This window comes from Archocentrus centrarchus, chromosome 8, assembly GCF_007364275.1.
Source record: "Archocentrus centrarchus isolate MPI-CPG fArcCen1 chromosome 8, fArcCen1, whole genome shotgun sequence".
Taxonomy (NCBI): Eukaryota; Metazoa; Chordata; class Actinopteri; order Cichliformes; family Cichlidae; genus Archocentrus; species Archocentrus centrarchus.
In genome coordinates, this window is record NC_044353.1 from 5,243,550 (window position 1) to 5,264,775 (window position 21,226).

Below are 21,226 nucleotides of genomic sequence, written 5' to 3' on the forward strand. Positions count from 1 at the left end.
ACTGTGGTTACAAATATTTAGCTGCTCCTTTGGAAGAATAACAGGCATACGCCGACCACCACATCAGAATTTAAGACACAAACAGAGAGACATAACAGAGACATAACAGCTCTATTAAAAATGTATTTTAAACTGAAATATCTTATAAATGTTTAGGACTTCCTTTAAAAATTCACAATTTTTTTGCATCACTGTGTTTCTTTTTTTTAGCCCCAGGAGGGACAGGGCGAGTAGCTGAGGGCACTTTACCATTTCTCACATTAATATCATAGCATGTTAACGCTAATTAAAATAAACAAAGCTTACTGAGTAAACTTAAGCTTTGTTTGTTCTTTATCAATTCTTTGACTGCTGTTGTGTAGTCTAAATATTAATATTAGTAATTAAGCACCTTATTTAACACTTAATAACTTCTCCCACAACCACCACAGTGCTACAGTTAATGGTTTTAATTGAAGGCGACACCTGCAGGATTGATTATACAATATAAACATTTACTTGCTTACATGAAAATATATGAAACCGAATTCCTGTTTTCTGAAGGTCAGCAGATGCTTTCACTGATTACAAAATAACAGTTAGATGCCACTAAGAGACATCTAAGATACAGTCTTACATTTTGGTCAATGGGAAACTTGTTTCATGTGTTTCAAAGATGGGCCTCATGTCAAAATTAATAGATTTTATCAATCTGCCGAACCTGATTGCATCTGGAATCTTTGGTATTAAATTTGTGCCACAATAACAGAAAAACGTCTCCTGAGATACAAACTGAAACTAATAAGATTCAAAAATACACACACAAAAAAATCTTATAGGAAAAAAAGAAGACCCAAGTAAATTTTTGCTGTTATGTATAAGCACACAGATGTTCATCTATCTGTTCAGGTGGTGCTGGTGAAAAGCGGAGAGGTCAGAGTTCAAAAACACTAATTGGAACATTGCTTCTGTAAAAATGTTTTAAGAATGAAATTATTACCAGGAGCAAAATAATTTGCAGACTTTTTTCCTCCTTTTTTTTTTTTTTTTTTTAGGAAAATATTGTTCTTTTAGTCTGGCACATGAAGTTTATCTGGATGTACACACATTTGCTCTTAAGTAGCCATTATTAGTGACAATGTGCAGAAAGGAAGTCAAACACGCTTTAATTAAATATTAATTACAAAACATTTGGTTACAATTATCCCACATTTCTATCTATAATAAAGATTTTGCTCCTGGGGTCACTTGACTGCTTCACTTTCCAGTCTCAGTTGTAACGTCACCAGTGATTTGATTTATTTCCAACAGCCAGCCTCTCCAACTTCTCAGGGCTGCAAATGATAACATGCAGTAAAAGTTTATGTCTCTGTAAAATTCTGAACAGGAAGTGAAAAACTGAGATAAAATTTACTTTCATTTTTTTTTGGATTTTCTTTAGTTATTCTGACACAAATTGCATCCTGTAGAATTTCAGCAGCACAATGCTAAACTGTACCAAGTGGCTAATTTTAACAGTGCATCCAGTGGTTCAGTATCCATATACATACATCCATATATCCCAGTACATGTGGTCCTTCTTCATCCGTTTTATCTTCTCTTTCATTTATGTCCCAGTGACTGTCTCTTTTTTCACCTCCTTCACTCTCATAATTTGCCATCTGTTCTTGTCTGTGTTCAGTTTTGAAATCGCAATAAACAATTTTAAAATCAGTCCTACTTTGTCCTGTTTGTTCCAACACATTTCAATAACAAAACAGGTAAAGATCTCAGTGTGTCAATAAATATTGATAATGATAATTCACCTTTTTCTGGATTAATACAATGGACTGAAGTTTTTGTTGTCGGTTTTGAGGGTTTTATTACAATTAAGGCAACACACACGGACACAGCACAAATGCATGCAAGCAGCTACAGAAGATAACTTCCTCGCTCCAGATTTAAAGCCACCATGTGTAAAATGTGAAGATGTCCTGCTTTGGTTCCCCCTGGTGGTAGAAAGTGGCACTCAAAGACAGCAGTTCAAATGACCACTGACACAAATAAGCTTTTAAAAATCAGCTAGCATGTTTGATACCTGACATGCTGATTTTTAACCACTTGGGGGGGCAGCAGAAACAAGCTGTCAACACAACACTGACATCATGAGACATTTGAGGTTTGACTGTCAAAGAAAACATTATTGCGGTAATATTGCACTGCAACTGAGCACCATTTTCTCCTTTTCGCTCTGATTTTGGTCTCCACCAAGTTTGGCTCTTTATCTGCCAATTATTTGAAGTTAGACATTAAATTTTTCTATCTTTTGAACAGCTGATCTGAAACCAGCTTTAATTTTTCTCTACACCATTACAAAATGCAGAAAATTATATTATATTATATTATAAGAATATGTTGCAAACCAACTCAGTTTTAAAGACTTGGGGGGGTCGATGCCTTCTTTGTGACAGTTAATCGCAGTTACTCTCCGCTATCTTTTGCCTGAAAGTGAGAAGAAAAACAAGTTAAAAATAACACTTATTATACTGTGTTTAAGGTGTATTAACTGAAGCTGACCCAGTCACCTTGCTCCTGTCTCGACTCTTTACTTTCATCTTATTGATCTGGGACTCAGCGATGTTGACTCGCTCTTCGGCCTCCTCCAGCTCATGCTGCACCTTCCTCAGCTTAGTCAGATAAGTGTTTGCTTGCTCTTCCTGTTAGGAGCCAAAATAAACAAGTAAAACTCTCCAAACTGTCACATCAGACTATAATGTGCTTGAAAGAAAAAGACACTCACAGCTTCTTCGGCCTGCCTCTTGTACGCTTTCACCTTCAGTTGGAGTTTGTCTATCAGTTCCTGCAGCCTCATCGTGTTCTTCTTGTCCTCCTCGGACTAGTTTTTGGTGATAGAAAACAAACAAAGTCTCCTTTTTAAAAAAAATATTTGTAAAAACTTGGCATTGTGAAAGTGCAGCGGGTCTTTCTACCTGATATGTCAACTCCTTAATCCTGCGCTCAAGTCTGCGCACACCTTTCACAGAGTCTGACCCATGTCTTTGTTCTGCCTCAAGCTCGTTCTCAAGTTCTCGCACCTAGAAGAGGCAAAATCTTTAGTCATCAGTCTCACATATCTTTGAGCAATGCTGGCATTTTTTTTTTTTGTAGGATTACACCTTACTCTTCCTTACTCTCCTATCTCATTGTACATCCTGTATAATGACAATAAAAGGCATTCTATTCTATTCTATTCTTCTAAAGCAGCGTAGTCACAAATCCATAAAAAGATTTTATTTGTACCCTGGCTTCCAGCTTTTGGAGTTGTTTCTTTCCACCTTTCATGGCCAGGCTCTCGGCCTCATCGAGGCGTTGCTGAAGGTCTTTCACTGTCGCCTCCAGGTTCTTCTTCATCCTCTCCAGGTGAGCGCTGGTGTCCTGCTCTTTCTTCAACTCCTCGGCCATCATGGCTGCCTGAAAAGCACAGTATAACTGTCAGTATACTGCTGCATCTTTTAGGAACTGAAACAGAGAAAAATCAACTTACATCAGTGATGGCCTTCTTGGCTTTCTCTTCAGCATTCCTAGCTGCTTGGACATGATCATCCATCTCACTCTGAATCTGAGACAGATCCGCCTCCAGCTTCTTCCGACTGTTGAGCAGGCTGGTGTTCTGTAGATCATGATTTTAATTAACACACGCATGACAAAATACGATGACGGTTTCCAAATTATACCTTGATGGGGACATTTAATTAATTTGAAGGAGATGTTGCTTCAAAGACAAATTGGACACTAACTGGGTGACTGTACCACCTGTTGGACTGTGAAGGTTCTATTGATATTTTAAAAGGGTAGCGAGATATATATTATTTTTGTCCTTGAAAATCTGCCAAAACGTATGAAGTTAGAAAAACTGGTGCTGTTGCTAAAACTGGTGGATCTGAACCTGTGAGTGAAGCAGCTGCACTCTCTCGCTGGCATCCAGCAGCTCCTGCTCCGCTAGCTTGCGGCTCCTCTCGGTCTGCTCCAGAGCCGCTCGGATCTCCTCCATTTCAGCCTGCATGAGGTTATTCCTGCGCTCCGATATGGCAACCTGCTCTTTCGTGTCATCGTTGATTCTCAGGGCCTCTTCGAGTTGAATCTGGACCTCCTAAACAGAAATATTACATTTTCAGTGTGAGTCAATAAAGAAACACTGCTCACTGTGTACACGTGGCCGACCTTCAGCTGAACTTGAATGTTCCTCAGTTGTTTCTGAGCCTCAGCCGCCTGCCTGTTAGCGTGGCTCAGCTGGACCTCCATCTCATTTAGGTCTCCCTCCATCTTCTTCTTCACTCTCAGGCTGTCGTTCCTGCTGCGGACCTCAGCATCCAGATTACTTTGCATTGTGTCGATGACTCTTTGGCTGTTCCTCTTAAGCTGTTCGATCTCCTCGTCCCTCTCGGCTATCTTCTTGTCCACCTCAGACTTCACCTGGTTCAGTTCCAGCTGGACTCGAAGGATCTTGGATTCCCCGTGCTCCAGGGAGGCCTGAAAAAGGACATGCAATCATAATAACTGGAGATGGTAGAGTTTGTTTAAATACATGTTTCATATTTTTCTGCTACTTACCTCTGCCTCCTCCAGAGCCGTCTGAGCCTCTAACTTCTCCTGCTCAGCCTGTTTCTTTGATTTCTCAAGCTCATGGATGGTTTTCCCCGTCTCTCCCTGCTGCTCTGTGAGATCCATTATTTCCTCTGCAGTGACAAAGAAGTTATGGTAAGTTTTGCTGCATTGTTAGAGATTTAAAAAAAATGCGTTGACATACGTTGCAGGTTTTTATTTTCCCGTTTGAGGGTCTCCCCTTGTTCCAGGCATTCTTCGAAGGCATTCTTCATCTTGAAGTTCTCTGTGCCCAAAGAGCGCACCTCTTTTAGAGCTGACTCCAGCTCTGCTTGACCCTCCTCATATTTCTGCTTCCACTCAGCAACAACCTTTACAATAAATGTATCATAAATCAGTAAATATTTTAAGAGAAATATACAATTTTATTATCAAAGCCTAATGCTGTTTGCAAGCAGACAGTGAAAAAAAAAATCAGGAATTAAGAAATCCTGTATCCCTCCTTTGGGTCTCTGATACCAGATATCCTGTATAATAGTGGCAGGCCACAGTGAATAGAACTGCTTTTACCATCAAAATTTACTTTTTTGAAAGCATCAAATCTTAATATTCAGGCATGAAACCCTGAACTAGGCAAACAAATAATGCTACTACACAACTGAGCAGTGTTGTTAGATTTCTGATAAATAGTTATGGCTTAAACTGAAGTCAGTATTACTTTAGTTATCTTGTGTGTTGTGTGGGCTTTGAGAAAGCCTTTGTCTATGTTCCCTGGGCAGCCCTGTGCGGAGAGCAATGGGAGTATGAGGTACTAGGGTTATTGTTACAGGCAATCCAGTCCTTGCATAACCATTTCAGCACATGCAAACATAACCAAGCTGTTTTTGTATCCTAGTATTCATGTTTTCAGTGGGTGTTAGACTACAGTGTTGTGTCTTGCTTCCAGTCCTGTTTGTGATATTCATGAACAGGATTTAAAGGTGTAGCCAGGGTGAGGAGGGTGTCCAGGTTGGGAATTTCAGAATTGTGTCTGCTTTTTGCAGATGATGTGGTCATTAGGATGTAACCTGCAGCACGCACTGTTAAAGTTTGCAGCCGAGCGTGAAGCACCCGGCACCTTGGTGTCTGATGCCATAGTACTGTAGTTTGCCAGAAAATTGTGGATTACTTCTTATGGGATGTGGGAGAATTTCTGACTCAAGCATTGATGAACTGTTTTTAACCTTCAGCTGTGGTCTTGAGTTCTGGGTAATGACTGTAGGAACAAGATTGCATATATAAGCAGCCCTCTGCAGGGTAACTGCCAGCTTTCCAGTCTTAGGTAGTACTCTCCTGGATCAATGGAAGGCTTTTCAGGGATCTTTTGGAGTGACCTGATAATAATGAATTACAATTCATTACAAAGTAATAAATGCATGAATTAGTTTTTCAGCATCACTCTGACACAGGATGTTTCTAATTTTAGAAATATTGCACAAATACAAGAAAGCAGTTCTACAGTACATATTTGTGTGTTGCATTGAAGGACATATCCTGGTCAAAAAGGACTCCAAGATTTCTCACAGTGTTACTGGAGGCCAGGGTAATCCCATCTAGAGTAAATACGTGGTTAGACACCACGTTTCTAAGGTTTGTAGAGCCAAGCACAAGAACTTCAGTTTTATCTGAATTTAGCAGCCAAAAATTAGAGGTTATCTAGGCTTTTAACACATTCATGCAGTTTAACTAATTGGTTTGTGTCATCTGACTTCATGGATAGATAAAGCAGAGTATCATCTGCATAGCAATGAAAATCTATGCTGTGTTTTCTAAAACTACAGCCTAAGGGAAGCATATGATTAAGTGTATGTTAGGGATTATTTAATTCCATTAATTACTGTGAGCTGCCCAACTTTTATTTATCCACATATTTACAGTTTTAATTAAGCAGATTGGCCAGGTGATAGGGACGCAGAGGCTTTTGGCCCATTTTAATTTAGTTTTGCAGCTGTTACTGACAAAATTTGGAGATGTTTATTTTAGTTTTAGTTTATTTGCTAATATATATTCATCTCATATATATATTCATCTAGGCATTTACCACCGTTAAAGTAATTCTCACCTTTTCCACTTGCTTCTGCCACATACTCCCCTTGCAGTTTTGATGTTATAGCTACTGAACGTTTTAGTAAATCTATCAGTCACATTAGCATGCAATTTTAGGACATCTCATGAAAACCTTGTCAAAATTTCTCTGCTTCTTGTCCAAAGCAGCAGCAGCAGCATTAGACCTCGCCACATCCATCATTAGGTCCTCCACCTCTCCCTGCAGCCGCTGTTTCGTCTTCTCAAGAGAGGAACACTTGGAGTTAACAGCCTCCACAGCTTCTTCTGCATCCTGCAGACGAAGGGCTAATTTCTTCCTGTAGGAGAATGTGGATTCATAATTAGATCCCATTGGAAGACCCTCCCAATTTTGAACTAACATGAAGGTTGCTCTTACTTTGCCTCCTCGAGCTCCTCAGTTCGTTGGATGGCATCTGTCTCGTATTTGGTCCTCCATTGAGCCACCTCGCTGTTCGCCTTGGACAGGCAGCGGTGCAGCTCAGCTTTGGCCTCCTGCTCCTCCTCGTACTGCTCTCTGAGTAGCTCGCAATCATGACGTGATGACTGCAAACTGTGTGCTAAAGCGTTTTTAGCCTGAGCAGAATGAAAGCGACACCATGAACACTTTAAACTGTCAAGCATTCACTGTGGTGTATTCTGTCACACCTTACCTTCACCTCCTCCTCATGAAGTCGTTTCAGCTCCTCAGTCTGCTGAATAAAGCCTTGCTTTCCCCGAGTTAACTGTGACATCAGGGATTCCTTTTCTTCCAGCTGCCGAGACATCTCAGCTGGATTGGAGGTATAAACAAAATTAAAACCGGTTCAGCTGTGACTTTATTTGACTTCTGGTTGGATTTTTTTTACTTTCTGCCTCACCGTTTTCTGTCTGAAGCCTAGCCTTCTGGGTTGAAAGGTCGTTTATGAGTTTTAGATGCTCCCCTTCTTTGGTTTTTACCTCGTTAAGCTGATCTTCAAGTGATCGGCACATTTTCTCTAAATTCATCTTCAAATTTAAGAAATAAAAAAAAAAAAGCAAATGTTGTAATCTTTTTACATTGAAGTGAGCTTAAAAGTTTAATAACCAACCTTTGCTTTGGCCATGGATTCCATATTGCTTGACATGTCATCCAGCTCCAGCCTTAACTCACTCTTCTCCTTCTCCAGTTTCTGCCGGACTCTCTGGATGTTATCCAGCTGTTCTCCCATTTCGGCCACGCTGTCTGCATGTTTCTTGCGCAGAGCAGCAGAGGTAGCGTCGTGCTGCAGCATGCACTCCTCCAGTTCCCTGCGCAGTTTGAGGAACTCGGCTTCACGCTTCTTGTTCATCTCGACCTGAGCGGCGGCAGCTCCTCCAGCTTCCTCCAGCCTCTCACTGATCTCCTCGAGTTCCCTCGACAAATCAGATCTCTGCTTCTCGACTTTGGCTCGAGCCGAACGCTCAGCCTCGATTTCCTCCTCCAGCTCCTCAATGCGGGCCTGTGTTGTGAATGTGATTTGTGAATTTTATTTGTTATTTAGTAATGGTCAAACATTTGTGAATTTTGTCCCATGTGATAAGCAGAGAAGCAGAGAAGCCCAGGCTTCCCTCTCCCCAGCCACCTCCTCCAGCTCATCCGGAGGGACCCCAAGGCGTTCCCAGGCCAGCCGAGATACATAATCTCTCCAGCGTGTCCTGGGTCTACCACGGGGCCTCTTCCCGGTGGGACATGCCCGGAACACCTCACCCAGGAGGCGGCCAGGAGGCATCCTAATCAGATGCCCGAGCCACCTCAACTGGCTCCTTTCGATGTGGAGGAGCAGCGGCTCTACTCTGAGCCCCTCCCGGATGGCCGCACTCCTCACCCTATCTCTAAGGGAGAGGCCAGCCACCCTTCGAAGGAAACTCATTTCTGCCGCTTGTATTCGCGATCTTATTCTTTCGGTCACTACCCAAAGCTCGTGACCATAGGTGAGGGTAGGAACGTAGATCGACCGGTAAATCGAGAGCTTCGCTTTTACGCTAAGCTCCCTCTTCACCACGACGGACCGGTGCAGCATCCGCATCACTGCAGAAGCAGCCCCGATCCGCCTGTCGATCTCCCGCTCCCTTCTCCCATCACTCGTGAACAAGACCCCGAGATACTTAAACTCCTCCACTTGAGGCAAGAACTTGTTCCTGAGCCGGAGATGGCACTCCACCCTTTTCCGGCTGAGGACCATGGCCTCAGACTTAGAGGTGCTGATACTCATGCCAGCCGCTTCACACTCGGCTGCGAACCCTTCCACTACGAGCTGGAGGCCCCCCCCTGATGAAGCCAACAGAACCGCATCATCTGCAAAAAGCAGAGATGAGACTCTGAGGCCACCAAGGAAGAAGCCTTCCGCCACCTGGCTACGCCTAGAAATTCTGTCCATAAAAATAATGAACAGAATCGGTGACAAAGGGCAGCCCTGACGGAGTCCAACACCCACAGGAAACAAATCCGACTTATTACCGGCTATACGGACCAAGCTCTCACTGTGGTTGTACAAGGACTGAATGGCCCGCAACAATGGGCCAGACACCCCATACTCCCGCAGAACCTCCCAAAGGACACCCCGAGGGACGTGGTCGAATGCCTTCTCCAAGTCCACAAAGCACATGTAGACTGGTTGGGCAAACTCCCACGCACACTCGAATATCCTTGAGAGGATAAAGAGCTGGTCCAAAGTTCCACGACCAGGACGAAAACCGCATTGTTCCTCCTGAATCCGAGGTTCGACTAACGGACGCACCCTCCTTTCCAGCACCCTGGCATAGACCTTACCGGGGAGGCTGAGTAGTGTGATCCCCCGAAAGATGGAGCACACCCTCCGGTCTCCCTTCTTAAAGATGGGGACCACCACCCCGGTCTGCCAATCCAATGGCACTGCCCCAGATCTCCACGCGATGTTGCAGAGGCGTGTCAACCAAGACAGTCCTACAACATCCAGAGCCTTCAGGAACTCAGGGCGAATCTCGTCCACCCCAGGGGCTCTGCCACCAAGGAGTTGTTTAACTACCTCAGTGACCTCACCCCCAGTGATGGTCAAGTCATCCCCCTCATCCCCAGACTCTGCTTCCACTACAGAAGGCGTGTCAGTGGGATTCAGAAGGTCCTCGAAGTATTCCTTCCACCGTCCGACTATAGCCTCAGTTGAAGTCAGCAGCACCCCCCCCGCACTATAAACAGTGTGAGTGAAGCACTGCTTTCCCCTCCTGAGTCGCCTGACGGTTTGCCAGAATCGCTTCGATGCCGTCCGAAAGTCTTTTTCCATAGCCTCACCGAACTCCTCCCACACCCGAGTTTTTGCTTTGGCCACTACCCGAGCTGCATTCCGCTTGGCCTGTCGATACCTGTCAGCTGCCTCCGGAGTCCCACAGGCTAACCAAGCCCGATAGGACTCTTTCTTCAGCTTGATGGCTCCCTTCACCTCCGGTGACCACCATCTGGTTCGGGGGTTACCACCACGACAGGCACCCACCACCTTGCAGCCACAGCTCTGAGCAGCAGCCTCAACAATGGAGGTGCGGAACATGGTCCATTCGGACTCAATGTCCTCAGCCTCCCTCGGAATGCTGTCGAAGTTCTGCCGGAGGTGGGAGTTGAAGATCTCCCGGACTGGGGCTTCTGCCAGGCGTTCCCAGCGCACCCTCACAATACGTTTAGGTGTGCCAGGTCTGTCCAGCATCTTCCCACGCCACCTGATCCAACTCACCACCAGGTGGTGATCAGTTGACAGCTCAGCTCCTCTCTTCACCCGAGTGTCCAGAACATACGGCCGCAGATCTGATGATACGATTACAAAATCGATCATCGACCTGCGACCTAGGGTGTCCTGGTGCCATGTGCACTTACGGACATCCTTGTGTTCGAACACGGTGTTTGTTATGGACAAACTGTGGTTTGCACAGAAGTCCAATAACAAAACACCATTCGGGTTCAGATCAGGCAGGCCGTTCCTCCCAATCACGCCCCTCCAGGTCTCACTGTCATTGCCCACGTGAGCGTGTGTCGGGCGGTGGCCGAGGGCGGAGGCCCTGGCGGACTGATCCCCGGCTATCGAAACTGGCTATTGGGACCCACTTAGATAATTAAAAATATTCCTCACATGGAGTTCTTTGATTTTCTTCTGCAGCTGACCACCGAGTACTTGTTCATCGTCTATCTTTGACTGCAGCTGTGACAACTCAAATTCGTTCCTGTAAAAAGAAGCAAAACTCACTGAATTTTTAATAATTTTGTTGCTCATTTTTGAAGCCTAAAGGGTGGGAAATGTGTTATGTGTTTCACGTTAACCTTGAACAAAGAAAAACAACCAAGGTAAACTGTGCTGTATATTCCCAAAGGAATTGACTTTTTAAAGGTTTTCCTTTGAAATTTGTGGTATACAAAGGGGAGCAGTTCTTAAACTCTTTCAGCCAGTTTCCCAGTCATGGATTAAGCCTAGACTAAAAGAGAAAAGTCAATGAAGACCACAATAGGAAAAAGTATTTAGTCCAGGATTAGACATAATCCCTGTATGGCAAACTGGGCCTTTGTGTTACGTTTGGCTGATAGGAATGCAATAGTAACTCAAATAACCACTCAGTACAACCAAGGTATGCAGAAGAGCGTTTCTGAACACACATGTTGAACCTTTAAGCAGATGGGCTACAGCAGCAGAAGACCACACTAGGTGCCACTCCTGTCAGCTAAGAACAGGAAACTGAGGCTATAATTTGCACAGCCTCACCAAAACTGGACAACAGAAGATTGGAAAAATGTTGCCTGGTCCAATGAGTCTCCACCTCTGCTGTGACATTTGGGTGGTAGGCTCAAAATTTGGTGTAAACATTATCAACGGTTCAGGCTGCTGGTGGTGGTGTGAGGGCACACTTTGGGCCCCTTCGTAACAACTGCGCGTTGTTGAAACGTCAGTCTACCTGGGTATCATTGCTGATCGTGTCCATACCTTTGTGGCCACAGTGTTTGTTTTGTACTTAATAAAATTATTTCCTGCACATATAAATAAATATGCTTTACACCACAAAAACATTCACTTCTTACTTTTTCAGCTTTTCGTCCAGCTGCTGTTTGTCATTCTCCAGATCCATTATAGACTCCTGAGCGAGTTTCAGATCACCCTCCAGCTTTCTTTTGGCTCTTTCCAGATCCATACGTATTTTCTTCTCTTGTTCCAGTGAACCTTCCAGCTAAAGATACAGCCGTCTTATACTTCTTAACAACAGAAATACAATGAACAACTCTGTATGCAGAGCAACTCACATCATCAACCTGCTGCTCCAGTTTGGTCTTGGCTTTAGTCAGGGCGTTCACTTTGTCCTCCTCTGACTGCAGGTCGTCCAGTGTTTGCTGATGAGCTTCCTGCAGGGCTTTCTTTTCTTTGGACAGTTTGGTGATGTTTTCATCTTGGCTCATGATTTCTTCAACCAGGTTTTTTACCTACAGTGACAATTAAGAAGGAAGATATAACAATTCTCCCCCATTGAGATGACGTACAGTAGCAGTGGCATGGAGGCTCACCTTGTTTTCCACTGCATGTTTTTCCTTCTCCACTTTAGCTAAGGTCAACTCCAAGTCATCGATGTCCTTCTTCAGTTCCGAGCACTCATCTTCGAGCTTCCTCTTCTTGGCAGTCAGCTCAGCGTTGATCTCCTCCTCGTCTTCGAGTCTCTCGGTCACCTCCTTTAGCTTGGCTTCCAGCTGGATCTTGCTTTTGATGAGCCCTTCACATCTCTCCTCTGCATCCAGCAAGTTGTCAGCCTCCTAATTTTAAGATTGTGCACCAATATTATTTCCAGACCATCACAGCACCCGTGTGGCCTATAAGTGGTTATTCCTTTGGTTTGACTTACGGCCTGGACTTGAAGTAAGAGATCGTTCTTCTCTTGTATGACGGAGACCATTTTCTCTTCAAGCTCCCTCCGCCGGGTTTCTGATTTGGACAGGTCTTCCTTGAGTTTTGTGAAATCCACCTTCATTTGAGCCATTTCCTTCTCAGCCTCAACACTCTTCAGAAGAGGTTTCAGCTTAAAATACAGCTTCATCCACGGCCAGTGTTTGACGTTCACAAAGGAACGGAAGTTATACTGGATGGTGTAGATTGCTTCCCTGTCAAAGCAAAAGCTCAGTTTAAAAACCAGGTTTTAGCTGTGATGGATTTGTATAACATGCATGAGCTGTTTTCTCTTTTAATAACACATGCTCATCATACATTTGTTAGTTTGCAGCCTGTGTTACTGTACATTAATGCCACTGTTTAGCTGTGAATTGAAGTTACGAGCCTGTTATTTGCAGATGAGACTAGAGCCTCTGTCAGTTAAATATAAATATCTTTACTTTCAGTTGGATAAGTGGAAGAAGATGGATGGATGGATGGATGGATGTTAAAATGCCAATATCAAAAGACGAATGAGAGAAGATTTATGTATCAACAAATTAAAAAATATTGTTATAAGTAAAACGAGCATAATAAAATCCTTGTCTTCATTTTTTTTTCCATACAGCTTTTATATTTTATGTATTTCTTCATTAATTTCAGTATTTTTACTTTTTATGTATTCCCTTTTTTCCCTGTATTATTTCTGTCTTAAATTTTTTCTATTTCTACAGTTTTGTGTCTCTATGTTTAATGTGTGGGTGGTCCAGACTTCAGTCGTCAGCACATCGGTCCAGCTCAGTGAGGTTAGCATCGCCCTGGTTTCAGTGCAGAAGGGATTTAGGATCTAGGTTTTTGGATAATCGCAGAACATCATCCCTGTGGGAAATTTACAGTACTTACACATTTCATTCTGGAAGATTATCACCACAATTTCTCTTTAAGTATAACATAATATTAAAGTTAGTCTATAAATGAAATGCACCACAGTCACATGACTTCAGAGTCACCACTGCTAAACTCCTGTATTCAGCGTGACGACGTTGGCAAATTACATTAATTTAGTCACTTGTTAGCAATTATCTTAACTTTAAAATTCAACTTGATGTTTTTTTATGTTGTATAAATGTCCAAAGTTCTGTTAAACACATCGACTTCAAGATGAGGGAACCAACTTTTAAGACTTAAGAACTTCACTTTTCTTATGTTGGCATATAAGAATATGGAAAATATAAATGTAATTATTTCCTCTTTCTTCCTTTTTTGTCCACCATGCAGGAATGCAGTAAACATCTTTACTTTCTGGCCACCATCTTCTGATACTCCATCCGGACGAGGTAGCCGCGACACAGAGCCTGCGTGGACATCACGACCTGCGCCAGCCGCTCATCTCTCATCTCCTCCAAGGCGCCGAGCAGGCCGGCTTTAAAAAACACCTGAAAAAAAAAAAAAAGGCAATTACTGCTCTCACTGCTCATTGGTCTTCTTTACAATTTTCCCCAGGTGCTCAAACAACTGAAAACCTTAGTGTGTCCAAACTTGTACTCGGTGTGATCGACGTCAATCGAGCCCAACAGCTTCTCTGCAGCCTTTTTGTTATCCATGAACTGCCCTTCTGGAACAGCGCTGGCATTAAGAATTCTGTACCTGTAGGAGAACTTATAAATCTGAGTAAACACCAAAGGTTATGAAATATTAAATAAAAAAAAAAACACACATTTTGTTTACCTCTGCTTGAAGTCCCCATAGAGGATTCTGCTGGGAAATCCTTTCCTGCAGATCCGGATGCCTTCCAGCACTCCGTTGCAGCGTAGCTGGTGGATAACGAGGCTGTTCTCCATGACACCTATTATTGAAGGCAGTTACTATTTTAGTGTGACTATATAAATGTCAGAATGAGGGGATTATCAAAGAGTACCTGGTGTTTTGGTCTCGTTCGGTATCAAGCAGCGCACAAAGTGAGGATGAGTGGTTCTCAGATTGGTCATGAGCTTCCCAAGATTCTCCTGCAGGAAAATTTTGTTTTGTTCTGAATAGTTCTGAAAATATTTTTTTATTGATATGATAAAAGACTGCAGAAATGGAACAACTTCAAGGTTACATTCAGGATTACTCACATCCTGGGATCTATGCTATAAAACAGTAGGACCAATAAAACAGGTTTTCTGCGTATTAAAATGAACCACTTCAAAGGCACTGTTAGGTTTAATCTGCTACCTTTGAGCAGATCCGGGGCAAACTGTTTATATTTAAAATACCGATGGAAATTGGTGGGAAAAAAAACAAGTTATGCTGATGTCTTTTCATTTTTATGTGAAAAAAACACACAAGCTTTGGGAACTTTTTATATTACCCTGAACAGAGCTGACACCGTTTGGAAAGATGCCCCCTTCTTCTTGGATCCCTTTTTGGTTCCTCCTGCAGGTGCCTCTGCATTGATAACACAGTGATATGAAACTAACAGGTTCTAGTGGTGCAGGCTGGAAACTTGTAAAACATGAAAAAAAATATAGAGCTACCATCTGATCCAGAGTAGTTTGCGTACAGCATGGCCAGGATTTTGACCGATGACTTCTGGTAAAGTTGCACCACCGACTCATTGAGTGGGTCTTTGTTCTTCTCCAGCCACCCGCTGATATTGTAGTCCACGGTGCCGGCGTAGTGCACCAAAGTGAAGTGCGCTTCGGGTTTCCCTTTGACAGTTTTGGGTTTCAAGAAGCAGTTGTTCTTGCCAAGATGTTGGTCATAGAGTTTGTTCTTGAAAGAGGTGTCTGTTGATTTTGGGAACATGCACTCTTCCTCGAGGATGGAAAAGATGCCCATTGGCTTGGAAACCAAAAATTCTTATGAATAATAATAATATCACATTTGAAGAATTTGATGTTGCTTATATTTAAAATTGCGCGGTATACAATACCTTTTCAATGAGTTCAATGCAGGCTGCTAGGTCCATACCAAAGTCGATGAACTCCCAGTCAATCCCTTCTTTTTTGTATTCTTCTTGTTCCAATACAAACATGTGATGGTTGAAAAACTGTTGTAGTTTCTCATTAGTGAAATTAATGCAGAGTTGTTCCATGCTGTTGTGCTAAACACACATATGAAATAACTTGTTCAAGTAAATATACATGATTCTGCAAGCATCTGGGGACTATATGGATATATTTTAAACCCCTACATCAAAGATCTCAAAGCCAGCGATATCTAGAACTCCGATGAAATGTTGTCTGGATTGCTTTGTATCCAGCTGCTGGTTGATTCGGGCGACCATCCAGAAAAACATCTTCTCATAGACTGATTTTGCAAGGGCACCAATTGAGTTGGACACCTGGAAAAATGATAAATTATCTTTATACGGTACTGTGCAAAAGTCTTGGCATATTATGACAGACATGTATCTAAGTTGAGTTGTGGCAGCTGAAGCTTCTTTGTATGATGTGACCTGTAGTCCTTTAATAGCAGAGCTGAAGAGGATGTAACATGAAAAGAAATAGCAGAGGAATGATAGCCTCACATCTTGACCTCACTTCTGTAGTTATTATTGCTGTATAGTCTGCATGCATCATACTTGATGCCCTACCTGAGTTAGTCCATTTAATGTAACACTTTGTATCTTGTAGTGAACTTCAGAATCTCAGAAAGTAAAGGCACCTTATGCTACAGTCACACTAGGAAAAAAATGGTTGGACACTGCGACACAACCAAAATTGAAGTCAAGTCTGTTACTGTCAGAAATGCACATTAAACAGAAATTCACATTAACTACTGACATCCAGAACCTCATTGATATGAAACTGAAATTCAGAAATTCCTCCAGAAATAGTGACGTAGTTGTTGCAGGATGGTGGTTTAACTGCTAAATGACATAGGCAACTTTGAACATAACCTGGATATGACCAGTTTGGCAACCAGGTGATTCAGAGTCCCCTACTGCAAAGAGACGTGTCAGAAAAAAGTTGTGCTCATCGGAACAAACTGACTCAGACTGATTACAATGTGTTGGCAATTTATCTGCATTTATAAATTAGATGGCAGTTGTTCCAAATCTTTGCCAGTCTGTATGAGAGTAATTGCAGTCAGTCTGATTTGGATTGCTATTGTTTGGGACAGGATGCCTCCCACCAGGAGACCTGTGCAATCGCAACTTCCCAGAGGCTGAGGGTGTTGCATGCTCCACCTCTTGCCTTAAAGTTGGTTTCTGCAATCAGTCGGTGGAGTGAAAAAATTCAGTGCAATTACTGAGCAACCACTGATTTTTTCCTGGTTGCAAGAAGGTTGCTGTCCTGTTTTTACTCTAGAGTGACTGAGCCATTATCAAGAAGAAATGCTTTTTGATTCTGATCTTACCTGCTGAACATTTTGCCCTTTGGTAACGTACTCATTCCCAACCTTTACTCTGGGATAACAGAGGCTTTTCAGCAGATCAGCTGAGTTCAGGCCCATCAGATACGCTGCTTTATCAGCCACTGCAGTGAAACCAAGAAAAATCAGGCCATCGCTTATATCCATGATCTCATTCACACCTGTTTCCTTTGCTTGCTTGTTTGCTTTTTTTGACAGCATAGCCTCTGATGGATTGCCCTCACCCTCAGTGCCGTCTGGTTCAGCCTGCTCCTCCCGCTGTTTCTGCTTGAACCTCATGTTTCCATAATGCATCACAGCACCGGTCAGCTTATAGATGGATGCTTTCTCTTCAGAGGAGAAGCCCAGAATATCAAAAGCCTCCTGTGTTTAAAATAAAAAAAGGCTAAGTCAGATTTGAAGCAGCTGTAGCTGAACTCAACGAGCACTGATCCACTCACATCTGTAGCCATTAACTCTTCGGCGTCATTGATGCTTTTCACGCTGATTTCCCCCTGACTGATGAAAGAAAAGTCGTAGGGGTTGGTGGTGATGAGAAGCAGATCTGAAGGGAAAGAAATGAGGTTTGTGTGAATGAGGACTGAGATAATCGAGTAACTTCAAAAATAATTCTTCAGCTCACCTATTAGTTCAGGCTTCCTGTTGCAAGTAAGCTGATAAAAGATGTGATAGCTTCTCTCAGCCGGCAGCTGAAATGTCACCCTCGACTTCTCCAGCAGATCTTTCAGAAAGAAAAAAAAAAAAGGTGTTACTTATAGAAATATAATTTACCTCATTCACTACTCTAACTATGAGTATAAACTTACATGTTTCTATATCTGCAGATGCCAGTTTACCAGTTGTGCCAAAATGGATTCGGATGAATTTACCCTGTTCAACACAAAAAGGGGTTTCTCACGTCTCACATATCTCTAACTCCTGGTAAAAGAAATCTAAATCTTTGAGGCTCACTCACAAAGCGAGATGAATTGTCATTCCTCACGGTCTTAGCATTCCCGAAAGCTTCCAGCAGCGGGTTGGCCTGGATGATCTGATCCTCCAGAGTCCCCTGATGAAAACCTTCAGTAAATTTGACGCCCACTGCACTCTGAAATGCAAACTGACTGCTGCAAGAGCTCACCTTCATTTTGTTGTTTGCCTCTTTTCTCTTGTCTGACGGCACCGCAATTGTTGCAAAGTACTGAATGACACGCTTGGTGTTGACAGTCTTTCCTGCACCGGATTCTCCACTGGGAAAAAAGCAAAAGCCCACATTTCATCTAAGGAGTCATTCATCAATGGGATGTTCTCATAAACAGCAACAGTCTGTTAAACTTACGTGATGAGAATGGACTGATTTTCACGATCTAAGGACAGAACAAAGGAAGTTGGATGAAAAATGAATGTAGGTAAGAAACTTTTCTCCTTTTGGAGAGATTTTGCTGCTTCAGTACCCGTAAGCATGAATTGGTAGGCGTTGTCAGACAGGGCGAAGATGTGAGGGGGGACCTCCATCCTCTTCTTCCCCCTATAGGCCTGGACCACCTCTGGGTTGTAGACTGGCAGCCATTTGTAAGGGTTCACAGTCACACAGAAGAGTCCAGAGTAGGTCTGCATGGGAAACACGGGAAGAGGCTTTCAGGTTTTTGATCACATCGTGAGTCAGCATGAATGTGAGTTTAAAATCAGCTCCACACCAAAAGTATGAAACTATTGCTGTTTTTTTTTTTTTAGATTATTGATTGTTGAAAGGCCAACATTACCATACAAACACAATGATGATTTTTGGTTTCTTTTTTCTGGGGCTGAAAAATGAAGCTAATGTGGAAGTCACCAAAAGCTGCAGTTCCTCTAATGTCCACTTGAGGCTGGCTCAAACAATTCAGTCAGTCCCCACAGACTGTCATGTTAAAACACCCAACTTTACAACATTAACAGTATGTTTAAAATGTGGTTCCCCCTGTCCCTGCTGCCTGGGTGGGACCAGGATCTGCTGTCTGGCCTCAGAGTCTCGGTGGAGCCTTCCTGCACGTTTCTGGCCTGGCACGCTGGTGTCCACTCTAGTTTGGTCTTCCCAGTGGGTGGGGTCTTTATATCTTATCTATTTAGGCTTAAAGTGTGGATGCTTTGAATGACAGGTGTGCCGACATGGGCAACTGTAGCCATTAGCTTTCCACCAGGCCTCAGCCTTGCTAATTTAAGTGACTGAACTGGACCTTTTGGGGAATTTTTATCTGATAAATAATTTGTCTTGCTGTCAGGTGCAGCCCATCCAACACGCTTGTGCTTCATTTCTGTGAGTACAATTCTAGTAATTTCTTCCGATGTTGCTGAATACTAATTAGCAGGTATCTGTGTTGGTGAGGTGCACCCATACAGTTTACAGATGCAGCTAAATAACTGAACTTGCTAATATTAGCTAATAACTTCACCCTTTTGTCCAAATATGGTAATGCTGAGCCTTCAAAATGTGGATCCAGAAACGAGTGGGTGGAGTTACAGTGGCTATGTCCATCCTTTATATACAGGGTTTCATCCCAAACTTTTTTTTAAAATCTGATGTTCCTACAAAGCCCTGTCAGGTGGACTCCTTCATCACCACCGCCTGTCCCATTTAAAAGTCTTCATTTGAACTCGTTTTAAACTGGATTTGGACTTTCAGCTCATGTGAGCGATTACTTTCAGTTTATTTACCATTCTGCAAGTAAAACAAGGAGAGCAGCTTTTCTTCTATAATGGCAGTAATGCCAAGTCCAGAATCAGTTTTATGTTGAATATTAATGATGCATCAAGCCTACAATGGTATCGAACAAATTTCAAAGTTAAAAATAAATTATGAAACTGTGACAAATCAAAATTATTTCCCATCATACACATGGAAGCAGGAGACAATGGATGGATGCAATAGCTGCTGTATTGTCTTTGCATTTTTACTTATATAAAAAAAGTTTTAGCGTGTAGAAGTTCAAGTGAAGCTCAGTTTTAATTAAGTCTGCACGCAGCTTCATATTTTATGTTTGACTTACGTAGATCATCCAGGCTGCATAGCGCTCCTTGAGGTTGTACAACACTGCAGGCTCGTGGAGGTGTGTCATCATCACCATGTCTTCAATCTTATCAAACTTTGGGGGGTTCATAGGAAACACTTGGTCCTCCCTGACAGTTAAAGTCTGGAAAAAGAAGAATATCTGAATATAATGCCCAAAGTTAAGAGAAAGAAAAAAGGGGGGTTTCAGAGGCCAAACGTCTGCAGGATAATTACTGCCTTCACACATTTTAATAATGTGGAGTCACATTTTCATATAAATTATTACTTTTGTGGAAACTGAAGCTGCATTGAGAGCTTCAGGGGAGAGTAAATGTCTCAGTTGAACACCAGAATAATAAAGTTCAGCAGGTTCTTTATTGCAGATTTTATAGCAGCTGTGCAAAATCCTTCTAAAATCCTAAGAATAACGTCCTTGTCAGACATGTCATATACAGAAAGCCTTTTTCCCAGGCTGTGTTCAGTTAACAGCAAAGGCAGTTTATTAGAGGAAGCCTTCAGTACACCCACTCTGTCATCCACAGTCTTCACAGTGACTTTGCCATCTGCCCTGTCCAGGACCTGAGCCTTGACGTACGTCTCTTTCTCGTCACTCACAAAGCACGCCGTCCTGCTGTCAAACGGCCGCGTCTGAGCCTCCGCCCTCTCCTTCTCAGATTTACGCAGGTACTGAGCAGCTGGCCCAAAAACTGCCATTTCCCCATCTGTGCTCATTTTTTCCTCCTAAATCAAATATTAAAAAAAACATCCATCATCTCCCAAATTCAAAATTATGTCAGCAAAACGTTTGAAACTGCATCCTGAACATTATCATACTCACCCACTTTGCTGCACGAGTACAGGAACGGAAACACCGAAGCGTTTCTGATCGGCTCCAAACACAACGTGTGTCGCTTTCCCAAAAATCCAGCACAGACGCTGTTACCGAACAACTTAACCAGTGGCACTGTCCCTTTTTATGCCACACCATCGTCCTTGGTGTGAAGACTTCCTTCTTTACATGGGCATGCAGCGGTAGAGTTACACAGACCTGCTGCGGATGAGGATGGATCATAGATTAAGCACAAAGAGCAACACAGTTATATTTAGATCCTGACACCTTAAAAATGTCACAGATGGAGAATCCTGTCCTGCTACAAATAGGATATTTTATTTAACCTCCAAGATTTGCAACAGACAGAATATGAATGCAAATTATATAACAGTATGAAAAACTATACTTATAAATTATAAAGTGGTTTATGTGCAATGTTTTAAGAAAGGCACAGGAGAATTACCAGGTGGCATGAAGCTACAAGCTATCAGTACTGTG

The 21,226-nt window shown here is 42.7% G+C and overlaps 2 protein-coding genes across 2 annotated transcripts; both read right to left on the reverse strand.

Moving 5' to 3' along the window:
• Window positions 1-2,439: 2,439 nt before the first annotated feature.
• LOC115784265 (myosin-7-like) lies at window positions 2,440-3,420 on the reverse strand. Its single transcript, XM_030735426.1, has 5 exons — window positions 3,259-3,420; window positions 2,949-3,053; window positions 2,759-2,854; window positions 2,544-2,675; window positions 2,440-2,460 (listed from the first exon to the last, which is right to left on the reverse strand). The coding sequence occupies exons 1-5, from the start codon at window positions 3,418-3,420 to the stop codon at window positions 2,440-2,442; spliced, it is 516 nt and encodes a 171-aa protein (XP_030591286.1).
• Window positions 3,421-3,493: 73 nt separating this feature from the next.
• LOC115784578 (myosin-4-like) lies at window positions 3,494-20,803 on the reverse strand. The gene is made up of 35 exons (XM_030735857.1): window positions 20,735-20,803; window positions 20,425-20,637; window positions 19,895-20,038; window positions 18,323-18,479; window positions 18,208-18,235; window positions 18,010-18,118; window positions 17,845-17,937; window positions 17,696-17,759; window positions 17,512-17,610; window positions 17,330-17,433; window positions 17,114-17,252; window positions 16,875-16,993; window positions 15,706-15,855; window positions 15,445-15,615; window positions 15,047-15,353; window positions 14,881-14,957; window positions 14,446-14,533; window positions 14,256-14,373; window positions 14,051-14,174; window positions 13,827-13,963; window positions 12,505-12,760; window positions 12,173-12,415; window positions 11,915-12,091; window positions 11,696-11,841; window positions 10,758-10,848; window positions 7,734-8,123; window positions 7,519-7,650; window positions 7,317-7,430; window positions 7,043-7,239; window positions 6,779-6,962; window positions 4,766-4,931; window positions 4,570-4,694; window positions 4,180-4,488; window positions 3,905-4,108; window positions 3,494-3,628 (listed from the first exon to the last, which is right to left on the reverse strand). Exons 2-35 carry the CDS (start codon window positions 20,626-20,628, stop codon window positions 3,494-3,496), a joined length of 5,301 nt encoding a protein of 1,766 aa, XP_030591717.1. The 5' UTR covers window positions 20,629-20,637; window positions 20,735-20,803.
• Window positions 20,804-21,226: the final 423 nt, after the last annotated feature.

What these genes read in the sequence shown, in the direction of transcription:
- LOC115784265 (XM_030735426.1), bottom strand. Translation starts at nt 3,420, where the DNA reads ATGGCCGAGGAGTTGAAGAAAGAGCAGGACACCAGCGCTCACCTGGAG. An exon ending in TTAAGGAGTTGACATATCAG is followed by an intron (nt 2,855 to 2,948) that starts GTAGAAAGACCC and finishes ACCAAAAACTAG; the next exon opens with TCCGAGGAGGACAAGAAGAA. An exon ending in AGAGTCGAGACAGGAGCAAG is followed by an intron (nt 2,461 to 2,543) that starts GTGACTGGGTCA and finishes TCTCACTTTCAG; the next exon opens with GCAAAAGATAGCGGAGAGTA.
- LOC115784578 (XM_030735857.1), bottom strand. Translation starts at nt 20,628, where the DNA reads ATGAGCACAGATGGGGAAATGGCAGTTTTTGGGCCAGCTGCTCAGTAC. An exon ending in ACAAGTTTGGACACACTAAG is followed by an intron (nt 13,964 to 14,050) that starts GTTTTCAGTTGT and finishes TTTTTTTTTCAG; the next exon opens with GTGTTTTTTAAAGCCGGCCT. An exon ending in CTGGACGAAAAGCTGAAAAA is followed by an intron (nt 10,849 to 11,695) that starts GTAAGAAGTGAA and finishes TTCTTTTTACAG; the next exon opens with GAACGAATTTGAGTTGTCAC.